General features: G+C 45.9%; 1 protein-coding gene across 11 annotated transcripts in view; it reads right to left on the bottom strand.

Moving 5' to 3' along the window:
* ATP7B (ATPase copper transporting beta) overlaps window positions 1-21,278 on the bottom strand; it is a 79,935-nt gene that overhangs the window by 8,697 nt on the left and 49,960 nt on the right. For 8 of the 11 annotated variants that reach the window (XR_002008539.3, XM_004054539.4, XM_055359893.2 and 5 more), the window contains 10 exons: window positions 20,423-20,499; window positions 18,735-18,909; window positions 16,882-17,115; window positions 16,087-16,178; window positions 8,857-8,984; window positions 8,592-8,746; window positions 8,247-8,381; window positions 4,867-5,061; window positions 2,702-2,884; window positions 979-1,147 (listed from right to left, as the gene is read on the bottom strand). Coding sequence is in view for 10 of the 11 variants with exons in the window: in XM_004054539.4 (XP_004054587.3) it covers window positions 979-1,147; window positions 2,702-2,884; window positions 4,867-5,061; window positions 8,247-8,381; window positions 8,592-8,746; window positions 8,857-8,984; window positions 16,087-16,178; window positions 16,882-17,115; window positions 18,735-18,909; window positions 20,423-20,499 (1,543 nt within the window). In the remaining variant the exon portion in view is untranslated. The remainder of the gene's footprint in view (window positions 1-978; window positions 1,148-2,701; window positions 2,885-4,866; window positions 5,062-8,246; window positions 8,382-8,591; window positions 8,747-8,856; window positions 8,985-16,086; window positions 16,179-16,881; window positions 17,116-18,734; window positions 18,910-20,422; window positions 20,500-21,278) is intronic. The other 3 variants (XM_019039854.3, XM_019039852.3, XM_055359895.2) reach the window with 3 other exon arrangements.

Consider the following 21,278-nt stretch of genomic DNA (forward strand, 5'->3'; position numbering starts at 1 on the left):
ATGTGGGTATGAATTAAGATGGGGCATTAATAGTACACGCTACATGGGTGGAAATGGTATAAACGTATTAAACATAAGGCAATGTCTGTCTTTGTCTTAGAAGTATCCACTGATTCTTTTTCTGCAGGGATTAGAAGCACTTAGGTATTTGCCCAGCACACAAAGCAAGTGTTGACTACATTCATTACCGCTTGGTATCAACAACCCCAGGTGAATCAACAAATAATCAGACACGTCTACATGAAATGTTTAAAACTGTAACTTCCGAGGCTAATGCACCTCTCACCTATCACTTTCTAACAGCGTGTGCTGCTAGCTGAGGTGTCACTGAACGGCCAGGCTCTGGAAGCTCTCATGGAAAGGCCATCCTGGGGTTTTAAAGGCTGGAAGGTGGTGGACGGCTTCTAACCACACAATCTAAGGCACAATTTCAGTACCAACACTTAGGAAAAACACTAGTCACAGATTTTGAGTGTTTTCCACCCTTTATTCTGGTGGCTGGCAAGCTACCTTGAGAATAAAAAAAGCCATTCTTCAAAAGCAGCTGTCCCTCCAAGCAGTGTCCCTTCCTGGCTTGGGCAGACATTTCCCTCTGCTTTCCCTGACTTTTTCTGCCTGGTTTGTAAATACCAGAATTCTACCATACAGAATGGAAACAGGAAGAACAACAGTGGAATTCCCGTCTGCCTACTCTGTAGCTTATGAGAAGCAAGACCGATATGGGATAAGAAAGAGGAGAATCAAAATCATGGGTCAGCTAAACAATGCTCCATGAATTTAAGGCAGCCATAAGCAACAAAATTTAGATGCACCCAAGAACATGAGAAAAACTTTCCTGGGTGTGGGGAGGCAGGCTTGGGTGCCTTAGCCATGAACCGTCTGCCGCACAGCAGAGGCAATCACTGCTGGGCGTGGTGCTCTCTGTGGTTTCACCCACCTCTACTTTTAACCAGCTGCAGAGACAAAAGCCAGCAATACCTTTTTCTGCCGGAAGGCTGCCAGCCTCATTCAGGTGACTGGCTGGTGCACTCAAAGGGCGCTCACTGTGGGCCAGGATGCCTTCCACGTTGCTGACTTTGCACCCAATTCCACAGCCTGGCACTGCCTGGAAGTCCGTGCAGTATCCCAAGGTCTCTGTTCCAAGTTCCTGGGAAGGTAGAAAGAGAGGAAGAGGAAACTGTAAGCCAAAAGGGGTGAAGTGAAAGGGAGGGGTAGGCGGGACAGGGACACAGGGTGAAGGTGGCAAGAGAGCAGCGGAAAGCGGGAACTGAGAGAAAGGAGGGGAGGGAGGTGGAACAGATGGGAAAGGTTAAGATAGTGACTAGTAACTTGTAATTATTTCTCCCTCCTTTGGTAAAGATATTATAGCTGTAAGTTGGATGAGACTATTTTAAACAGCCTAAAATCCTTCCCTGGGTGGGTGCCTCATGACAGTGAACAGGTTACCAACTGGAAAGGAAAAAGGCAACTCATATCAAACACCTCAAATTAAAGAGGACTGCAGGTGCCAAAGAGAGGGAGATGTGAATTTTATGTTGCAAATAATTTCATAAAAACAATGGAATAAGTAGTGTTAACAAAGTTCTTTGAGGCTATCAAGAGATAACTGCCTGTATATCAGACCCTGGAGGAGGAGGGGACAAGGTGGCAGGGTAAAGGAATGGCTGGGGTTTCTGGACTGCCCGTCCTCCCCCAGGCTGTGAGCTCCCAAAGGGTAGAGTTCACATCCCACTTCTATTGTTCTCCTGAGCCTGACGCCTGGTGATGTTCAGCAAATGGCTGTGACACCAACCTCACTTTATGACAACCTAGAACTGTGGCAAGGGCTGACTGTGAGCCCCTCATCTCCACTTGCTGCAGAGGACCCTTCTAAGCGGTTTTCCAGACCACACAACAAGTAAAGGATGACTGAGGGTGAGCAAGATTCTCCCTGAAATGTCAGAAGGGTGAGGTGAGAAAGAGTGGGCTGTCTGACCCTACATGAAGGACAAAACTAGAAATGAGGTTTCTGGAAGAGCCCCTGATCAGGAAGAGTTGTCAATTGTTTTTCAAGGCAATGATGTCACCTTTCTACATTTACTGCTAACAGTATTGCTCAGACTGTTTAAAAGTTGTCAGGGCAATATTCTGTGTGACACGTTCTGCTGCCCCTATATTCAGACTGAAATTAAGAGAAAACAAAATAGAACCTTTCATGTGGAGAGACCAAAAGAAGGCAGTGCTTCTCCACGAAGTGCCAGGAACTTGCTGGGCACTCTGGCTCACCTCTGCTGGTTCCTCTCTGTCCCAGGTGCTCCCAGGGGAGTAGATTTCTCCCTTCCACCCCAGTACTCCCATTTCATGTTTGTGTCCCCTTGCACTAAGCAGTGTCAAAGCACTGAGTTTCCAGACTGCCCGTACTCCCCAAGACTGTGAGCTCCCAAAGGGTAGAGTTCATATCCCACTCCTGTTGTTCTCCTGAGCCTGGCGCCTGGTGATGTTCAGCAAATGCCTGTGACACTGAACTCCCTTTGTGATAACCTGGAACTGTGGCAAGGGCTGACTGTGAGCCCTATATCTCCGCCTGCTGCAGAAGGGCCCTCTAAGTGGTTTTCCAGACCACAGAGAGAAGGCCTCCTTGAGGGCAGCTAGGAGAGAAGGACATGGTGAGGAATAAAAGAGCATTGGCGGGGAGGGCAGGGCCACGCCCAAGTCCACGTACCTCTTTACAGTATTTGGTGACTGCCACGCCCAAGGGGTGTTCACTGCTGGCCTCCGCAGTCCCCACCACAGCCAGAACCTTCCTGAGGGGCAGTGTGGCCACATCCCCCAGCAGGAGCACCCGCATGACCCTGGGGACGCCATGGGTAATGGTGCCAGTCTTGTCAAACATCACAGTCTTTATCTGCCAAAAACAACCACAACTCACTGACCACAATACAGATGGAGGGGCTTCCATAGTCACAGTCCGGAGGCAGAAGTTCACCCAACCTGCCTCAGACAGGAAACAAGACACCTGCACAGCTTCCTAACGTGATCCTCTGTCGTTCAATCTCAGGCTTCAACAACTCCCACTGCAAAGAAACTGTTTCCCTATGTGTCCAGTCAAACCAGCCACACTGAGGCTTGACCTTGACCAGGCAAAGCCAGAAACCCTCAGTCGGCTGTACAGCAGATGGCACAGCACTGTCCCCCAGACAGTGACACCATCCACATACTTCCCCACGTCAGGTCAGGAGTCAGGACCCTGAGGGACACCTGCCTCCCTGTCCACTGCCATCCGCCGAGCCCAACCTCATCTTCCTTTTGCCTGCCTAAGTGCAAAAGCTACTGGGAATAGAGTCCTCACACTCTGAGTTCAAGAAAGGACTATTCTATGGCCATAATGACAAACAAACCCCCAGAGCCAGTTTTAAGTTGGTCACACTTAGTCAATGGCAGTCTGCAGAGTCCCCACACCTCTGGGCTCAGATATGGGCAGCAGCTACATTCAGGTACCTGCACTTCCATGACCAGGGCCAGTCGAGCCCTGAGCCCTGCTTCTGAAAGTCCAGTAACTCCTGAAGTGTATAATTTAACCCATTTAAGGCCAGCAGGTTGCTCTTCTCAGACCATGTCCCACAAGCAGGGTTCTCCCTTACAAGCAAACAATAATTCAGCTTTTTGTTTCTGATGCTGAGTGGTGGCCTTCCTTCAACACACTTAACTCATCTTCCTCCAGGGATTCTTGCCAGCTTTCAGCGCAACCTTAACACTGCAGCCAGAATGATCTTCCCAACACACGATCCAGTCACATCACGTGGGTATGCCATCCCCTACGTGGCTTCTAGGCTAACGTTCAGAACCCTTTACTAAATCTTCAGCCTTTGGATTCTGGCCCCTCCCTCAACGGCCTCATCTCTGGTTCCTCTCTCTCAGTGATTTTCTTCCAGTTCCTCATTTGCTCATTCAACAGATAACTTCTGAATGCGCTTGATGTCTCAGGTTAGATGCTGGGGATACCGCGGGGAGGGGAAGTTCCACCTCCACAGGTGCTTTCCACCTTCTGTCCCCATTTTGGAACACTCTTCCCCAGCTCCGTTGTCCAGCTCTCACTCAACAGTAAGGTCTCAGATGAACGTTCGTATTCGCTTCCCTGACCACCTGCAGCACCCTTGTCCCTGAGTCGAGCACCCCAAGTCTAGGATTGGCCCTGTTCAAGTGTCCCCAGGACATCAAGCACCACCAGTCAATACTCAGTATCTCGTAATACTCAGTCAGCTTTGCTATTTACTTTTTCACTGTCTGTCTTTCCCCCTGGTGGGCTCCTTGGCGGCTGGAAACCATGACCATCGCCAGAACCCAGTGCAGGGCTCACACGCAGTGAGTGCCCAGCAAATACTGATTAAATAGGTGAAAGTGTGGAAGGCCAGAGGTTAGTAAGTTGGGCAAAAGGAAGACTCTTCACAAACACCGTCACTCACTCTTCACTCCCCAGGGTCACAGGACCCACCACTAATCCCACAGATGTCACGGTGGGGCTTTTGTCCTGAAGCCTGGCTACCTGGGTGTGAATCCCAGCTCTGCCTCTGGTTAGCTGCAGGCGTTTGGTCAAGTTACCTAATCTCCTCCTGCTGCAGTTTCCTCATCTGTAAAATGGGAATGATAAGCACCTACCACACAGAGTTGTTAATGCAATTAAATCAAGTAATGTTGATAAAGCGTTCCATTATATGACTGGTGGCTACTCTGTTGCTACTGTTGTTATTCCCAGTTATACTTGACTTCCTATTCTATGTAATTAACACTGCTGTCTTGAGTGGCTCTCAGGCTTTTCTCTCAATGTGAAATAGTAAACAGATACTACTTTCATCTCTCAGGATGGGGAAAGCCGTGGTACAGGCTGACCTTGTGTGCCATCTCCAGGGGCTTGCCTCCCTTGATGAGGATGCCATTCTGCGCGGCCACCCCGGTGCCCACCATGACAGCCGTGGGCGTGGCCAGCCCCAGGGAGCAGGGGCAGGCAATGCACAGCACCGTGATGGACGTCTGGAAAGCAAACCGGATGATCACCTCTGTCTGGGAGATGTGCTTGTTGGGGTTCTGAAAACAGGACAGAGTCAGAGGCAGGTTGAGAGTTCAATAAGGAAGCTCCCAGAACTCTAATCACATAAGGACATTTCAGGGGGGCACTGGACACAACGTGACGAACTTGGGTTTCGGAAACAGATGGTATTCCACACTGCTCTGCCATCACAGAGAACACGTTACTGCTCTCCACATCCCAGCTATCCAACTTCATCCTACAGGTTTCCCTCAAAGAGGCATTACAGGAGCAGAGTCAAATAAAAGCCCTTGACAGGGGAAAGCAGACTCTGGAGATGGACCACACAGATCCAGATCCTGGTTTCCTCATACACAAAATGGAGATGATAATGCATAGCTCATAAATTGTGGCAAGGATTGAATGAGGCAATACACATATAAACATATAAATATACACAGTACATAACACCTGGCATAGGAGCGGCATTTAAGAAACAGTAACTATTATCGTTATTTTTCTCATCATTAGGAAAGCTTAAAAAATGCTATTCTAAGGTGATAATCATATAAATGAGAAAAGATGCAAGGATATTTACCACAGTGTTTTGTTTTGTTTTTGTAATGACAAAAAATGGAAACAACCAATAGGGGATTGGTTAATTAAACTGTAGGTGTGACGTATATAATGGGATATGAGGCAACTGTTGGAATGATGACGGAACATACTGATATGGAAAGGTACCAGCAGCACTGCAAAATTAAAAAGCAAGTACAAAATCGCATGTGCTGGGATTTATTCGTGCAAAAATCTCTGCCTGTATCTGAATATAGCATTTCAACAATACTGGAAAGGTATCCACCAATATGCAAAAAAATTACTTCTAGGGATATGATTTGGAGGTATCTTTATTTTCTTCTCTGTATTTTTCACTATTTTTTCTTTGTACCCAAAACAAACAAAATATGACCTACTTTCCAGACACTTGGTATTATTTGCATTCTGAGAGCTTGAATTATCTTGGTTTATTTTTAAAAATGGCTGGTGGCTATGGAGTATAATCAAGAGATACTATGTTCACTTATAGTAAAAAGCACAGTTGTCTAAGGTAAGGCTATGGACCACAACCTCTTTAGCTTCCATCTACATTTTATTATTTCACTCTGAAAGGCAGGATTCTAAAATAATGTATTATTAAAGGGGTCTTTTAATTTTCATAGAAACAGTTATATTTAGGTAGAGGGACATATTAAGATTTTTAGACATAAAGATTATGTAATCTTTTTTAAAAATACACTAATTCTTGCCAAAATCACACCTGGCATTCTGATAGGACTGGGTGGACTTCTGGAAGTTACCATGAGCCCTTCTCTACAATGACTTTTGTATAGCAGAGAGATGAGATGACAGTATCTTAAAGGAACATGCAGTACCTCATTTGCCAGCATCCTCCCTGATATTGCAGATAAAAACAAAAGAAGCCAAAGTAAGATGGAAAGGCATGGAACAGCAGAAAGCCACAGATTCCAACTTGTTTAGGACTGAGTCTTCCCATGGCCACATGCCAATGCACTGCTCTCCCGAAAAAGCCGAAATTATAGGCAGTCAGGTGCCACGGATAGCCACAGGCACATTCTACCAATATATCTGTAAGTTACTTTTAAGGGCACTGAGGTTCCTTAGATGTCAGAAAGTGTTTAACTTGAACATTTTTCAATTTAAGATGGGAAATTTGAGGGAGAAAATACATCCTAGTAAATGACATGTGTCCTGAGAATATTTGATATACTTTTAATTATGTGAAGGATTTTTTTTAAAAGAAAAAAATTATCCATTCTATATTTGTACTTTTTGCTACGTTGCCCAGGTTGGAGTGCAGTGGCTATTCACAGGCACGATCATAGCACACTACAGCCTCAAACTCCTGGACTCAAATGATCCTCTGCCTTAGCCTCCCAAGTAGCTGAGTCTACAGGTGCATCACCACACCCAGTATGGTTTCTCATTCTATGGCTCTATGGTATAACAAGCACTAGACTGGGCTAGGAATAAGATAAGGTAAAAAATTGTTCCGCTCATTGTGCCATTACCAAATACTGTTCTAAGTGTGCCATCAGCTTTTTAAGTACATTATCAAGGTTTCAACCTCAGTGCTACTGACATTTGGGGCCAGATAATTCTTTGTTGTAGAGGCCTGTGATGTGCCTTGTAGGATGTTTAGCAGCATCCCCCCAGTCACAAAAACCAAAAATGTCATAGCTCCCAACTGAGAATCACAGATGTAATATAGCTTTTATTCCTCAAGCAGATATGTTTTTTTGAGGGGTGGCCTGTATTTTCCTTTCTTTTTCTGAGGTTTAATAAAACCATATTTCCTAAGATAGTGTTCTTCAACCACTTTTTTAAACTCAAAAATGTATATTCCATTGCCTCACATACAATGTTTAGTAAATATTTAATTATTATAAAAAGCTATTCACGCCTGGGTGCAGTGGCTCACATCTGAAATCCCAGCACTTTAGGAGGCCGAGACAGGCAGATCACCTGAGGTCAAGAGTTCGAAGCCAGCCTGACTAATATGGTGAAACCCCATCTCTGCTAAAAATACAAAAATTAGCTGGGTGTGGTGGCGTATGCCTGTAGTCCCAGCTACTTGGGAGGCTGAGACAGGAGAACTGCTTGAACCTGGGAGGTGGAGGTTGCAGTGAACCGAGATCAAGCCACTCTACTCCAGCCTGGGAAACAGAGGGAGACTCCATCTCAAATAAATAAATAAACAAACAAACAAACATAAAAAGCTATTTACATTACTTGGGAAGCTGGGATGTCAAAGATGGTACTGGTAAATATATACATCAAAACATATTTTTCTTAAAATGTGTTAAATAATATTATCATGCCATTGACATTTAAAGTGAACTATTTTCTATGATGTATGCCTCATAACCTCAAAAAGGACCAATAATACATATTGTAAATGCTTCAAGCATTACAACTGAGCACCAATTGGTGTCTGTGAAAATTATCTAAGTAGAATGTAAAGGAGATCTTTAATAGAAACCTGCAGAAGGAGAGTGACTGTTTATCCTACTCTGGCTTAGATTTTGCTGTCAATAAGAGAAGCAAGCAAATAAAATGTAACGAATAATTAAAGCCCAGTGAATCTAAGATATGAAAGAACAGGATCAATGTCAGTAGATTATTTAAAACACAACCACCATATAGCCCAGGGCATTCAACTTACAGGAAAGTATTTCTGAACAACACCAAAATCGATAAAACCGATTACAATCCATACCACCAACGTCAAAGTTGACATGATGATGATAAATGGGACAAAATATCCACTAAACCGGTCAGCCAGCTGCTGAATGGGTGCCTACGAAAATAAAACACCAAGACCATGGGAAATTACAACCTATGAAGAAATAAAACACCACAAGCATGGATAAGGATTGGGATAATCTCCTTCATTTAACCACATTTACTAATCAATCTCTACTCAATAAAACTGTCTGATTTCCCAGAACTCTTCACATAATTTCTAAAACGAGAAAGATGAAGTTAGTTTTAAAAATTTCTTCATTACCTTTGACATCTGAGCCTCTTCCACCAGTTTCACAATCTGAGCCAAAGTGGTGTCATTGCCCACGTGGGTAGCTTTAATGAGCACAGAGCCATGTGCATTTATAGACCCCGCAATTACAGTGCTTCCGGGTTTCTTAGTGACTGGCATGGCTTCTCCTAGACATAGGAAAGAGACAACTGTCACTTGCTCAGCCCCATCCAGCACTCATGTGACCTGACAGCTGCTATGATATCCGCCTGAGGGAACATGAAACAAGCCATCTCACCTGTGATGAGGGACTCATCAGCCATGGTATTGCCTTCCAGGACTTTCCCATCCACTGGAAACTTTCCCCCAGGGACCACCTTGACGATATCACCCCGCTGCACCAGCTCCATGGGGACTTGCTCCTCCCTGCAACAAACGCCACTTATCACTCACATGGCCACTCATTCGCTCACTGGGTCAGGTTCTAGGCCAGCTGTTACACTAGTTACACTGTATTTGCTTATACTGAGCAACAGTATTCATTTGATCTGTTCATTTACAGATATTTATCGTGCAGCTGCTGAATACCAGGCATTGTTCTAGGCACTGGTGATACAGCTGTGAATGGCACAGCAAAGGCCCTACTACCTCATGAAGACAAGTTCTGTGGTGGAAATGGACAACAAGCAAGATAGAATCAGGTATTAAATATTAATAAGTGCTGTGATGAAAATAAACCAGGATAATGTGACTGGAGGGCTTCTTAGAGTGGCAGAGGGAGGAGGAGACATGGAAGGGCTTCTCTGGGAAGTAACATTTAAGCTGAGACCTGCATGCCAAGAAGGTCCAACACACAGGGAAAGGAAGTTCTCGGAGAGAAAACAACTGACACAAAGGTTTAAGGCAGGCAGGAAGGGTGCGTCTGAGAAACAGCAAGAAAGCAAGTGAGGTTGGCAGGAAGTAAGTGACGTGCAAGTTGAGGTCAGAGAAGCAGGCAGAGTCCAGATCATGCCGGGTCTCCTGGAGCACAGCATGGGTTTTGGATGTAAGGCTTTTAGCAGGAAAGTGACACAATCTGATTCACATTTAAGTGATCTCTTTGGCTGCTGCATGAGAATGGGCTGTAGGGATGATCACAGGAGTGAGGGGGAGAGTCAGGCTGTTGCAGCAGCCCAAGCGGAAGATGGAAGTAACCTGGACTACAGAGAGAGGGAGAAGAAATACACAGCATATTCTTAGATCGTGTTAACAAGATGTGAAAATGCACTGAATGTGAGGGTAAAGAAAGGAATCAAAGATGAGCTCCAAATTTTCATTTTGAGCAACTGGGTGGATAGAGAAACCATTTAATGAGATGAAGATGATTATGGAGAAGCAGCTAAGGGAGGGTGAGGGAAGAGAAGGGGAAGGGATGGAGAGAAATGGTTCATTTTGACATGTCGGGTTTGAGATGCCTATTTGACTTCCACGTAGAAATGCCAACTAGGGAGCTGAAAATATGAGTCTGAAGTGGAAAGAAGAGGTCAGAGGTAGAGAACAAACCTGAGAGCTGTCACATGCAGATAGCATTTAAAGCCATGAGATCATATAAGCGCCCCTAGGAGTGACGGAGAAAACACAGAAGGGGTCCTAGAACTCATCCCTGAGACACTCCACTATCTGAAAGCTGAGCAGAAGCTGAAGGACCAGCCAGTGACATAGGAGGAAAATGAGAGTGGGGATGAGGAGGAGGAGGAGGGAGCACCCATCCAACCGCACCAAACGCTGCACAAATAGTTCCACAGGGGAAAATATACGTAAAATTCATCACACTCTACACGTAGGGTTTGTGTGTTGCAGTGAATGTGAGTTACACATTGAAAAAACAAAAAAAATCAAAGAAACAGACAAGGGGGAAATACTGGTGAGAGACTGAAATGAGGACTTAAGCAATGTTGGATTGGGGTATATGGAAATTACTTGATGGCACTGGCCAAACCAAGTTCAGAAACTGGTAAAGGCAGAGACTCAACTAGAATGGGCTGAGAGAGTACGCAGTGAGAAGGCAAAGACAACAGCGAAAGTCACGTTTTTAAAGAAGGCTTTTGTGAAGGAACAGAAAAACAGAGCAGTAGAAGGGAGGGTGGATTAAAGTGGGGATTGTGTCTTGTGCATACATGTGAACTGTGTGCTAGTGGGACATGTCCTGCAGAGACAGAGATGCTGAGGGGGGAGAGGAGAAGACGGCAGGAACAGAGACAAAGCCAGAGGGAGGGCACCCACGGCCCAGGGCCAGCTTCAGCAGCAGCTCACTAAAAGCATGGCATGGGCCCAACAGAATTAATTGTATAGGTAATACTGGCTCATGAGCTAATGGTCAACAAGCCAGAAGAGCATGCATGGAAAGCACGCAGGGCTCTGAGGTTATTTTACACCTTCCTTTCATTCTACAAAGACTACATTTAAACTATCACAGGGACAAAAGCCATCTTACTTACTTGAGAAGGAGAAATAGACATTTACTGAGTGCTAGGAACTGTGCTAGATTTTTACATGTTTTACCTCACTGAATCTTCCCAGACACATACAAGGTGAGTCTTATTACCCCCATTTCAGCAAAACCTGAAGATGTCTTAGAAAGGCACAAAATTGAACATACATGCCCACTTATTTAAATGTTGCTATGTACAAATATATAAAACTTAGTAACTACCATATGCAGGCATGTATGTTAAATATTTGCATCATTATTTTCCTTTGTAAAAATTGTTCAGGAACAGTCTCTGTGCTATGAGGATTCAAAGCTTGTGTGGCTACTTCCTATGATTATGTGAGATGCTTAGTATGCCACCTGTACACAGTAAGTGCCCAATGAATGCTGGTGATTTTTATTATCACCTAATTGACATTTTCATATTGATTGGCCTCTTGTGTACCAGGCACCAGGGTAGGCTGGGGTTACAAACAGGACAGAGTAGAGCCTTCCTCTCAGGAGGTTTATAGCCTCATAACTAAAAGCAGACACACAGATGGACAGATAAGACACACACAGAAAGTTCAATCATGGCAACCAAAATAAATGGAGTACTGAAAAGGAGACTTTCAAAGACTGAAGTCTTTAGTGCTGGGAGTATACCTGTGTAAATCTGTTTGGTGGCTGAATGAGCCAGGAGAAGGGAAGGATCTCGACAACCCAAGAATATTCTCTGCTTATTTTTAAAGTCCTCCAGCGATGGAGAAGTCCAGGCTGAATATTGCCCTTGAGGCCCCCTCTGTACAACCTGGAGGATTTATCATCCCACAGAGGTCTCCACATGGCCTGAGAAGCCCAAGTCGGGAGGAGGAGCTCCCTGCATTCAATTTAGAAATGAAAGACCCCAAGAACTAAAGGTCAGACCCTCCTCCAGCAGAACCTAATCACTAAGTTTTAAAATGTCCACTTCTGTAAGGAGACTTAAAATTGGCACGAATGTACAGTTGGGTGTCTTTCTAAGAAATCTTTAGTAATGCTAATCTCTGTTAAATCTAACTTTGAATTTCTCCTTTGATCTAAATTAACCACATCTTTCTAACTCTAAGCAGCTTACAAGGAATAGTCCTTTATGAGAATTAATGTGGCTCCTACTGGTGAATCTCAATAGCATGTATTCTTCAGAAGCTACTATTCCTCTCCAAGTGCTGAGCGATAGGAACCCTCTTAATTCAAAGACAGTGGTTTGTTTCATAGCACTTCATCTTTAAGCGTTTCTGCCAGGAATCCGTTTACTTCACTTGTCTCCTCTCTTCTACTCCCCTTCCTCATTAAACACAAGTTAAGAAAACAAAGAAAAAACTTATAGCATTATGGTCACTGGTCTAGATATGATTTGTAATTTGTTTCCCCATCGATTGTAAAAAAAAAAAAAAAACACAAAATTTCAACGTGGGAGACTGGGGATGGGGCTATGCAAGCCTTTTAATATCAAGCACACACATGCATGTATGCAGTATGTTTCTTTAACATCTGACAGCAGTTTCATTCCACTAGTGAGTATCTCAGCACCCGCCATGTTTACATCCCAGGGTGGCTGAGGCACAGAGTGCTCTGAGAGCACTGAGGAGCCACAGCTGAGCCAGGCCTGGGGAATCAGGAAAGGCTTCTGGAGGATGCAACTTCCATGCTGAGCCCTGAAGGCAAGGAGCCAGGCAAAGGATAAGGAAGAAGGGAGTTCAGAGGGAAGGAAGGATGTGTGCAGAGGTCTGCAGAGAGAGGCAGTCCCTTCCTGGGACCTGCCAGTGGTGCAGGGCAGCTGGAGCACAACGCAGGGGATGGCAAGACAGACTGGGCTCAACAGGCATGCAGGTGGATGCCGGGCCTCACTGCCACGTTAGGAAGGTGGTTTTGATCCTAAGGACAGCATGCAGCCATTGAAGGATTTTCCAATATGATCAATTTGTGCTTTCAGAAAGCACTGTAATATGATCAATTTGTGCTTTCAGAAAGATCACTGGTTTGAATATGGAAAAATACTGGATTGATAAATGGCTGCAAGCAGTATGAAGAGACAGCTGCAGTGTTTTAGGGGCAAGGCCACGGTGGCCTGGACCAGCATAGTGCCAGTGGATGACGCTCCTAGAGACGGAGGTGCTAGAACCATGAGGATGGACTGCAGATGTGTGAATGAGGGCAGGCAGGCATTGTAGAGGACACACTGGGAGCTGGCATGAGGGTGCCTTTGCTTGAGACAAACAGGCACCAAGGAAGGGGAATATTTTTGGGGAAAAAGTAGGGGAAGGTGAAGAAGAATACAGACAGGCCAAGTCTGAGCCTTTACCAGTCACCCAAGAAAAACACTCCAACCAGCAGGTAGTCTCTGGGATCTAGACGTAGGTTTGAGAATGAGCTTCTCACGGCTGTTAACCAAAGACGTGGGAGAGTGAGACGTCCCAGTGACGGTGTGTAACACACAAAGACAGAGGCACTACCACCAGAACCCCAAGGACCATCCACAAGGGAAAAGGAGAGAAGAAAGCCCATGGAGACTAAGCAGCAGCAGCAGCAAGGCAACTACAGTGTGCCAGACGGATCGCACCTGGAAACGCTGCCAGCACCCAAGACTTGGAGTAAAGAGAAAGCACAAGTGTCCCCAGCAAAGGGATGGTCAGAGGAAGAAGCCCAAGCCTCAGTGAAAGAGGGCAGTTATGCGAGAACCTCTGGGGGCCTTCAGATGGTGCCATGGACCAAAGGCACAAGCAGAGGCCCAGACGCGGGAGGGCCCTGTGGGAGGCAGAGTCACTGGGAGACCAGTGTCCAGTGCACCTCAAAGCACAGAATGGTTGAGCTCAGGGCAGGCCTAGACTGCGGCAATCCAGGCAGCAGTGGGTGCAGCCTTGGCCTGGGACAGAGGGGTGGGCTCAGGGTGTGCTGTCAGGAGGCAAGTAGGAATGACCACACCCAAACAGTGAGCCAAAGGCAGAATGAACTCTGGTCTTCTGGCCCCTAGCTTAATAATGTCCTGTCATGTTGCATGGTAGTAGTCAGGCCGTGCGTCCCCAGCCAAAAAATGAATCGGCATTCTTGGAAAAGAACTGAGTTATGACAGGTGCTGCACACACCCCGTGGGCACTTTGGCCAGCAGATGCCTTCTCCTCCTGTTCAGATCCCTGGAATAGTTCCAAGCAACTGCAGTCAGTGCCATCAGAGGCGCCTCAAACTGTACCGAAGACCCTAGCAAGGCGAGTTGGAGGAAACATGAGTCAAAACCAACACAGCTGCCAGCGGCTTGGCTACTCATCTGAACGTTTTCACTTCTCAGAAACTTTCATGCAATTAATTTATAAGAGAAAAAAAAAAAAGAAGCCAAGGCATGTGACTGCTGCAGACCCATGGCACAGTAGAGCCCAGCAGGCCAGGTGCCGTCACACAGGGTCCTGTTTGGGGACAGCGCAGCACAGTGGCTGAGGGGGGCTCTGTGCCTCCAGGGTTCCAATCCCAGCTCTGTTGCCTGCCTGCCATGGACTCTGGGGATATTACTCCACCTCACTGCACTTGGCTTTTCCTGAGGAAAGCTGAGATGATGACAGTGCTGCCTCACGGAACAGCTACAGAGTGGAACTAGACGATCTGTGGCAAGTGCTGGGGAGTGAGCCTGGAACACCAGAAGGACTCAAATCTCAGTTGCCAGTCCTACAATTGTGATGAGCATTTAAAAGCCAGGATCCAGAACAAAACCAGTGCCACCGCGCGGCAGCCAGCCTGCACCTCATGAACACTCATGCATCTGTGTGGCCCTGGTCAGTTCCTCTACTCACCTGGGGCGTGCCCAGGGCCAGCTGCCCCAGCCCTGCAGACCCCATGGGGAAGCAAGGGGTCTGTCTCAGCCTTCACGCCCAGGCCTCCAGGACACAGCTAGGGCAGGCTGGCTCCAGCAACAGTGTGATACATGGACAAGGGCACACAAGGGAGGGGCAAGGCACAACGCCTCTGACAATGGGAGTGGTTAGAGTCTGCATGACATCGGAGGATAAGAATCAGAGACACCAAAAACCACTGAGAAAACCAACAGAGAAAGGTTCCCGGGTAGAGGCATTGGAGGAGACGCCTCTCCCACCAACGGGGCAGGAGCGGGAGGTGCCACGGAGGAGGCTAGCTGTGTAGGTTGAGGGACAGGGAACTGGAGGGTTTCCATCTGAACACTTCTCCTTCCAGTAGTCCTAAGCGAGACCACAGGCTAATAGAAAACGTGGTAGGACCAGGGAGAGATTTTAGGAATATGAAGGAGGGGTGAAATAACCATTGCCTAGAATATAAAAAAGAAGCTAACCCTAAGGAAATACAGAAGCCTTAATTAGAAAAATTTCCATATTATTAAATATGCATTAAGAGTCAGTGTGTGTAAAGGTTAAGAAAATAGACTCTGGATCCACCAGCCTGGGTTACATCCCAATTCCATTACTGAATACCTGTGTGACCTTGGGCCAGTTGCTTAGCCTCTCTGAACCTCAGCTTCCTCATCTGTAAATTAAGAGTAATAATAGTCTCTTCCTCAGAAAGTTTCCATCTTTGGTTAGATTAAATACAAAGAGATTAGAATAGTGTCTAGCAAACAATAAATGCAACAAGAGTTTCCAGGAATAATAATAATTATTATTTTTAATATCAGGCAACCTTAAGAAGAAGATAAATTTCTCCTTCAATTTTTATTCTTTAGCAAGTTGAAGTCCTTATCTCTCTGTCTGAATGTGTATCCTACTAGGAAGGCCTAGTTCATACTCTATGTTCTCTGTGAAGTTTCCCTTGACCACCACTGGCCTTCCTCTTCTTAATTCCTGGAATACTAATCATCTACACCTCCCATGTGCCATTTGGCACACACACACCACCTACAAATCTTGCTAGTTTTATAGTTCAATGCCTTGCTTTCGTAGCTGGATTGAGAGTGGTGATCTTACTGTGTCTCTGCCCACACTCACAAGGTCTATTGCAATGTCAATACAACATGGGCATCTGATGCAGCTCACATAGATTGATAGATACCAACCACAAAGACATTTGATAACCATAACTCACCTGATGATTAAATTGTCCTCACCAAGGGTCACAACGGTGGCTTCTGTGGCTTGGAGAGACATGAGTTTAGCCAGGGCTTCTGAGGTTTTGCTCTAGGAAATAACCAGAATGTGAAATGAGAGCTATCGAAAGCAGACCTGTCCAAACCCAGCCTGAGAGTCACAAGCGTGGTGTTAGAGACAGCTGGTGCGAGAGAAACAGCCACACGGCACGATAAAAGGCTCTGCAGGTGGGCGTTACTTGCTATCCACCACACATGGCCACATGTCACTTCCACACTGATGCACAGTGCCTGTGCCACTAAAGTCTGGGAATTACATTTCAGACTGGAAACAAACATCAGTCTTCCCACTGACCATTTTCTTTTAGGTTCAATCTAATTTCTTTTAGGGCCTGAGTTCCATTCTCTTGTAAGATACATTTCAGTGTTGGGGACAATGAAGGGTGTTAAAAATGGCATGACCTTGAGGAGGATGTATGGATGTCCAGACCAACTATGTATTCAGTTTTGCACCAAGAGACAATGTAGGCTCTGCCCTGAAGGCCAGGGTTCTTTAGTTTACACAATACACCTGAATGATGGTTTTAATAATTAACCAGATTAGCTGGGATTTCAGAAGTAGTGACCAATTTGGAGATTAGTGACTAGAGCACCTTAATTATATGGAGGTTTCCTATTTCTTTAAGTCTGTCTCTATGCTGTGTATAATTAGTAATTCTAAACATGGTGTTCAGAGGAAGTGAGATTTGTTTACTGAAGGAGCAGCTCTTTTCTGAACCTGAAGCTGCTGTTACCTTTGCCAAGTGTTCCAGCCACCGGCCTAGGGCAATGAACACGAAGAGCATGGGGGGCGTGTCGAAGAATGTCACAGGGCTCCTCTCCGCCTTCTCAGCCACAGCAACCACCAGGATGACCAGAGAATAAACATAAGCAATGCTTGTGGCCAGGACGATGAGCACGTCCATGTTGGCTGACCTGTGTCTCAGAGATTTGTAGGCCTGCACGTAGAAGTACCACCCACCGAGGAGCTGAAAGACAAGGACACGAGGAGCTGAAAGACAAGGACAGTGAAGGCTGCCAGCAAGTAGGGAGGAGAGTTCAACGAGCGACACAGGGCCAAGGGCCCTCGGGATGGCAAAGCCTCTAGCTTTGTGCACAGTCGTGACAGTACTTCTTCCTCTGTGATGGGCGTTTATGAAATATACTTTCCGATTCAGAGGGCTACTGTCCACAGGAATGGATGACCAAGAGCATGTGAGACCTTTAAAACCCAGTGCATACAACACAAATGTCCTCTAATAAGAGAATGGTGAAAAGTTGGGGGAAAAAATCACGACTCATTTGTACTGTAGACAGCACAAGGCATTCCATTCCCTAAAGAGAATGGGCTGTATCTATAAGCCACTGGCATAAAAGATGTCTAATACATGGTTAAGTGAAAAAGCCAGCTGCACATCAGTCTATCTTGTATGATCCCATTTCAGTTAAAAAAGTCTGTATCTGTATTACATGAACATATACATACACATACACAAGTGTGCATTTTCTCTATATAAAGATTTGGAGAGATTAATGCCCAACTATTAATATCACCATAGCAACACTGGGGAATGAGATTGGGCGGGAGGCAGAATGTGATCAGTGAAAGGGCATCTTCCTCTTTTCTTCTTATACTTCAGTACGGTTTGAATTGTTAGTAATAAGTGTACATTACACTTATAATCAAACAAAATATAGAAAAACACAAATTCAGGCTGGGTGCAGTGGCTCACACCTGTCATCTCAGTGCTTTGGGAGACTGAGCTTGGAGGACTGCTGGAGGCCAGGAGTTTGAGACCAACGTGGGCACATAGCAAGACCCTGTCTAGCCAGGCATGGTGGCAGGCGCTTGTGGTCCTAGCTACTCAGGAGGCTGAGGTGGGAGGATCGCTTGAGCCTAGGAGTTCAAGACTACAGTGAACTATGATCACGTCACTGAACTCCAGCCTGGGTGACAGGGTGAGACCCTGTCTCAAAAAAAAAAAAAAAATCCAGCCTACCAATGCTTGCCCCCAAATAGCCCCTAAACATTCCAATATTAGGACAGGGATTTAGTTTTATATTCCAAAATATACGCATAGAGGGCACACTTCCCACCAGACACACAGCTAGTTCCTTAATATCACCACCAAAGCAGACCTTTCATGCCTTTCTCTTTTAAATTATAACTTCCTGAAAGATAAGGACCATATCTCCAGCTTTTAAGATAGAACACTCAAGAGTGGCATGGGCTCAAGGGTGATCCAGTTGTTGCTTCCAACAACGAACGTAAATTAACCTAAACAATATGCAAATTGGAGACACAGAGTTCACCACACCTTGCAGCAAGGAGGCTGCTATTCCAGGGACAGTTCTGATCACTTGCAATCAACTGAAACTGACAGTGAAACCAGGCCCTTAGTAGTCCCCCACACTGGGGGGCCCCCAAGCCCCACCTACTGGTCATTAAGAGAGAAAAAAAGCAGTAACTGCCTGGGTGGGGCAGGAAAGCTGCAATAAAGTGCCATTTAAACCAAGCTAAAGCACTATGTTTGCGCTTAGCGGGCAGAATATCTGAGGGCCACACACAGCATGGAGGGGAGAGGTCTGCCCACTTTCTCATACATACCTGGACAAAGGTACACAAGATAAAGAAGATGAGATTTAGAATGGACAGTCCTGGAATGATGTTGTGGTCCAGGACCATGGACTGGTGGGGCTCGTTGCTGGGTATCAGCATATAGATCATTAAGGCCATGACAGGGATGCCAAACACCAGGCTGCACAGGAAAGACTTCTTCCACCTGGAAAGCAAATGCAGCAACACAGATATATCAGATGCTGCTTCTCACCTGGATTACAAGCCACTCCCCTCCTGAGGACACAGTTTAAGACCTGCCCTCATCACATGTCTGGGATAGACCACCAAGGGTTAAAATGAAAGTAAGAACTCTCTCTCTCTGACACTGGCCATCTGAGGGAGCATCTAGAGGTCTAAACATCACTATAAGGAGGTTCCAAAGATGTTGAGGCTCAGCCCCTGCCTTCACATACTGTGGTTACCTCCAATTTACGGGTGAGGCAAGTGAGGCCCCAAAGCTGAAAATCTAGCCCCAAAGGTGCCTACCATCCTCGGCCTATGGTTGCCTATAGCTTTCTTTTCAAAATGCAATCTTATACAGACCCCCAAAGAAAAAAATAGACAAAAGCAGTATTTTATTAGTATAAACTTATACATTCTATCTTTAAACAATTATTTAAAATAGAGTCCATGAGAACAGTGATCACTGGCTGTCTCAATGAACACCATAGTTTGGAATCGGGGGTCATGGCGGACAGCTGTGGTCTCATGTTAGCTGCAGCATGCATGAAATTCCAACCGAGTGGTTGTGGAACCTCAAATGCACCTAAAACATGACATGAAAACCACTGGCCTTTGAGGCTGAAGTCTTAGGCTGTTGGACTGCTACCCAAGAACCAGACCCCCAACTGGCTGTTCAGATGCCTCTCCTGTAAGCTCCTCCTGTGCCCCAGGCATGCCTACTGAACCAAGCCACAGCAGTCCCCGAGGGTACCCGCCACCAATTCCTTCAGCCAAGCAAACTTCCACTCATTCTTTGAGGCTCAGATCTTATGTCCCCCGCTTGGAGTTTTCCTAGACCTTCTAGAATCTGCCAGAGCCATTGATTTCATTGCTCACTCACTCTTTCTCAGCCAGACTATGGGCCCCTCCGAGACAGGGAAAGTATTTATCCCCAGCACCTAGCACACTGCCCTGCACACAACAGCAGCCTTTATGGTGCTGAATGAGTAACTGGCCATCTGAAATAATGAATGATCTCAGGTCTCCTGCGCCTGGGCCATTTTCTTTCCACTCAGCCATTATGCCTGCCTTCAAATTCTAGTTCTAGAACCCATGCAAATAAAGTCTGAAAACATTGTCAAAGGAAAAAAATCTACACTCTCTCCCTCCCTCCCAACTTAAGTGCTGTCCAATCTGTTAGCTAAAGGTAGCTAAATTGAAATTCCTTAAAAATTAAAAATTCATTTCCACAGTCACACTAGCTGCATTTGAAGTGCTCACTAGCTACATGTGACTAGCGGCTATCACACTGGGCAGTGCAGATACAGAACACTGCCATCATTCCAGAACTTCTTTTGGACAGCACTGTTTCAGAGGGTTCACATTACAAGGGTAAAGGCAGCTAATCCAGGAAGAAGGCATCATGGGAAGACAAGACCAGCTGGCAGAGTTGGGCCCAGGTAGAGGAAGGGACTTAGATGAGAGCTGGAGTTTATCTTTTGTGTTCTACCTACTGCTTTATTTCCATCTTGTGGTCCAAGTGATGAGCGTTGGGGTTTCTCTGGGCCAGGGAAGCATGAAAGCCAATTTCCTTGTCATTAAAAAGAGAGGGGTGGGGAAAAAGGAGGAAGGTACTTGGTTAAAATATGCATTGGTAGAAAGCACTTTTCAGCTTTGGAAATTAGAAAGTGAATCTAAAAGTGCCTCAGAAGACTTTGTGGGTTTTCTGCTTACAACTTCTTTACCCAATAGCCCTACAAACCCTGTGCAGAAGTTCAGCACTTCTGGGAAGACAGCTTCCCCAGACCCCAAAGCTGAGCAGTGCTGACTTATAATTTATACTCAGCATTTTTGAGTGAAGGAATCCCAAATACCTAATGGTCAGAAACCTTCATTCCATGTATGAGGAAACAGAAGGTCGGAGAGGATAAATACCTTGCCCAAAGCCCCACCCTTCTCAGAAGAGCTGGACCCAGAGCTCCAGCCTCCAGCTTCCAGCCCAGGCTTCTTGCCACTGCGGCAAAACTCGGCTCCTTCAGCATGTGGAAGCACAGCTTCCGCTGTGCCCCAACAGAGTCTACACCGCAATCTTGTGCTTTGCTCACAGTTTAACTCAAGCGCTTCGTCACCACTTTCATCTGACCACTATATCTCTGATACTCTTTATGAATACACACAGGAAGAACTGCCAGGAATGCTCTTGTCTGGTAGCACAATTAAGAGAAGGGCCCCAGAACTCTGGTGCTGGGACTTTTTTTTTTTTTTTTTTTTTTTTGAGACGGAGTCTGGCTCTGTCGCCCAGGCTGGAGTGCAGTGGCGCAATCTCAGCTCACTGCAAGCTCCGCCTCCCAGGTTCACGCCATTCTCCTG

This window comes from Gorilla gorilla, chromosome 14 (genome assembly GCF_029281585.2).
Source record: "Gorilla gorilla gorilla isolate KB3781 chromosome 14, NHGRI_mGorGor1-v2.1_pri, whole genome shotgun sequence".
Classification (NCBI taxonomy): Eukaryota; Metazoa; Chordata; class Mammalia; order Primates; family Hominidae; genus Gorilla; species Gorilla gorilla.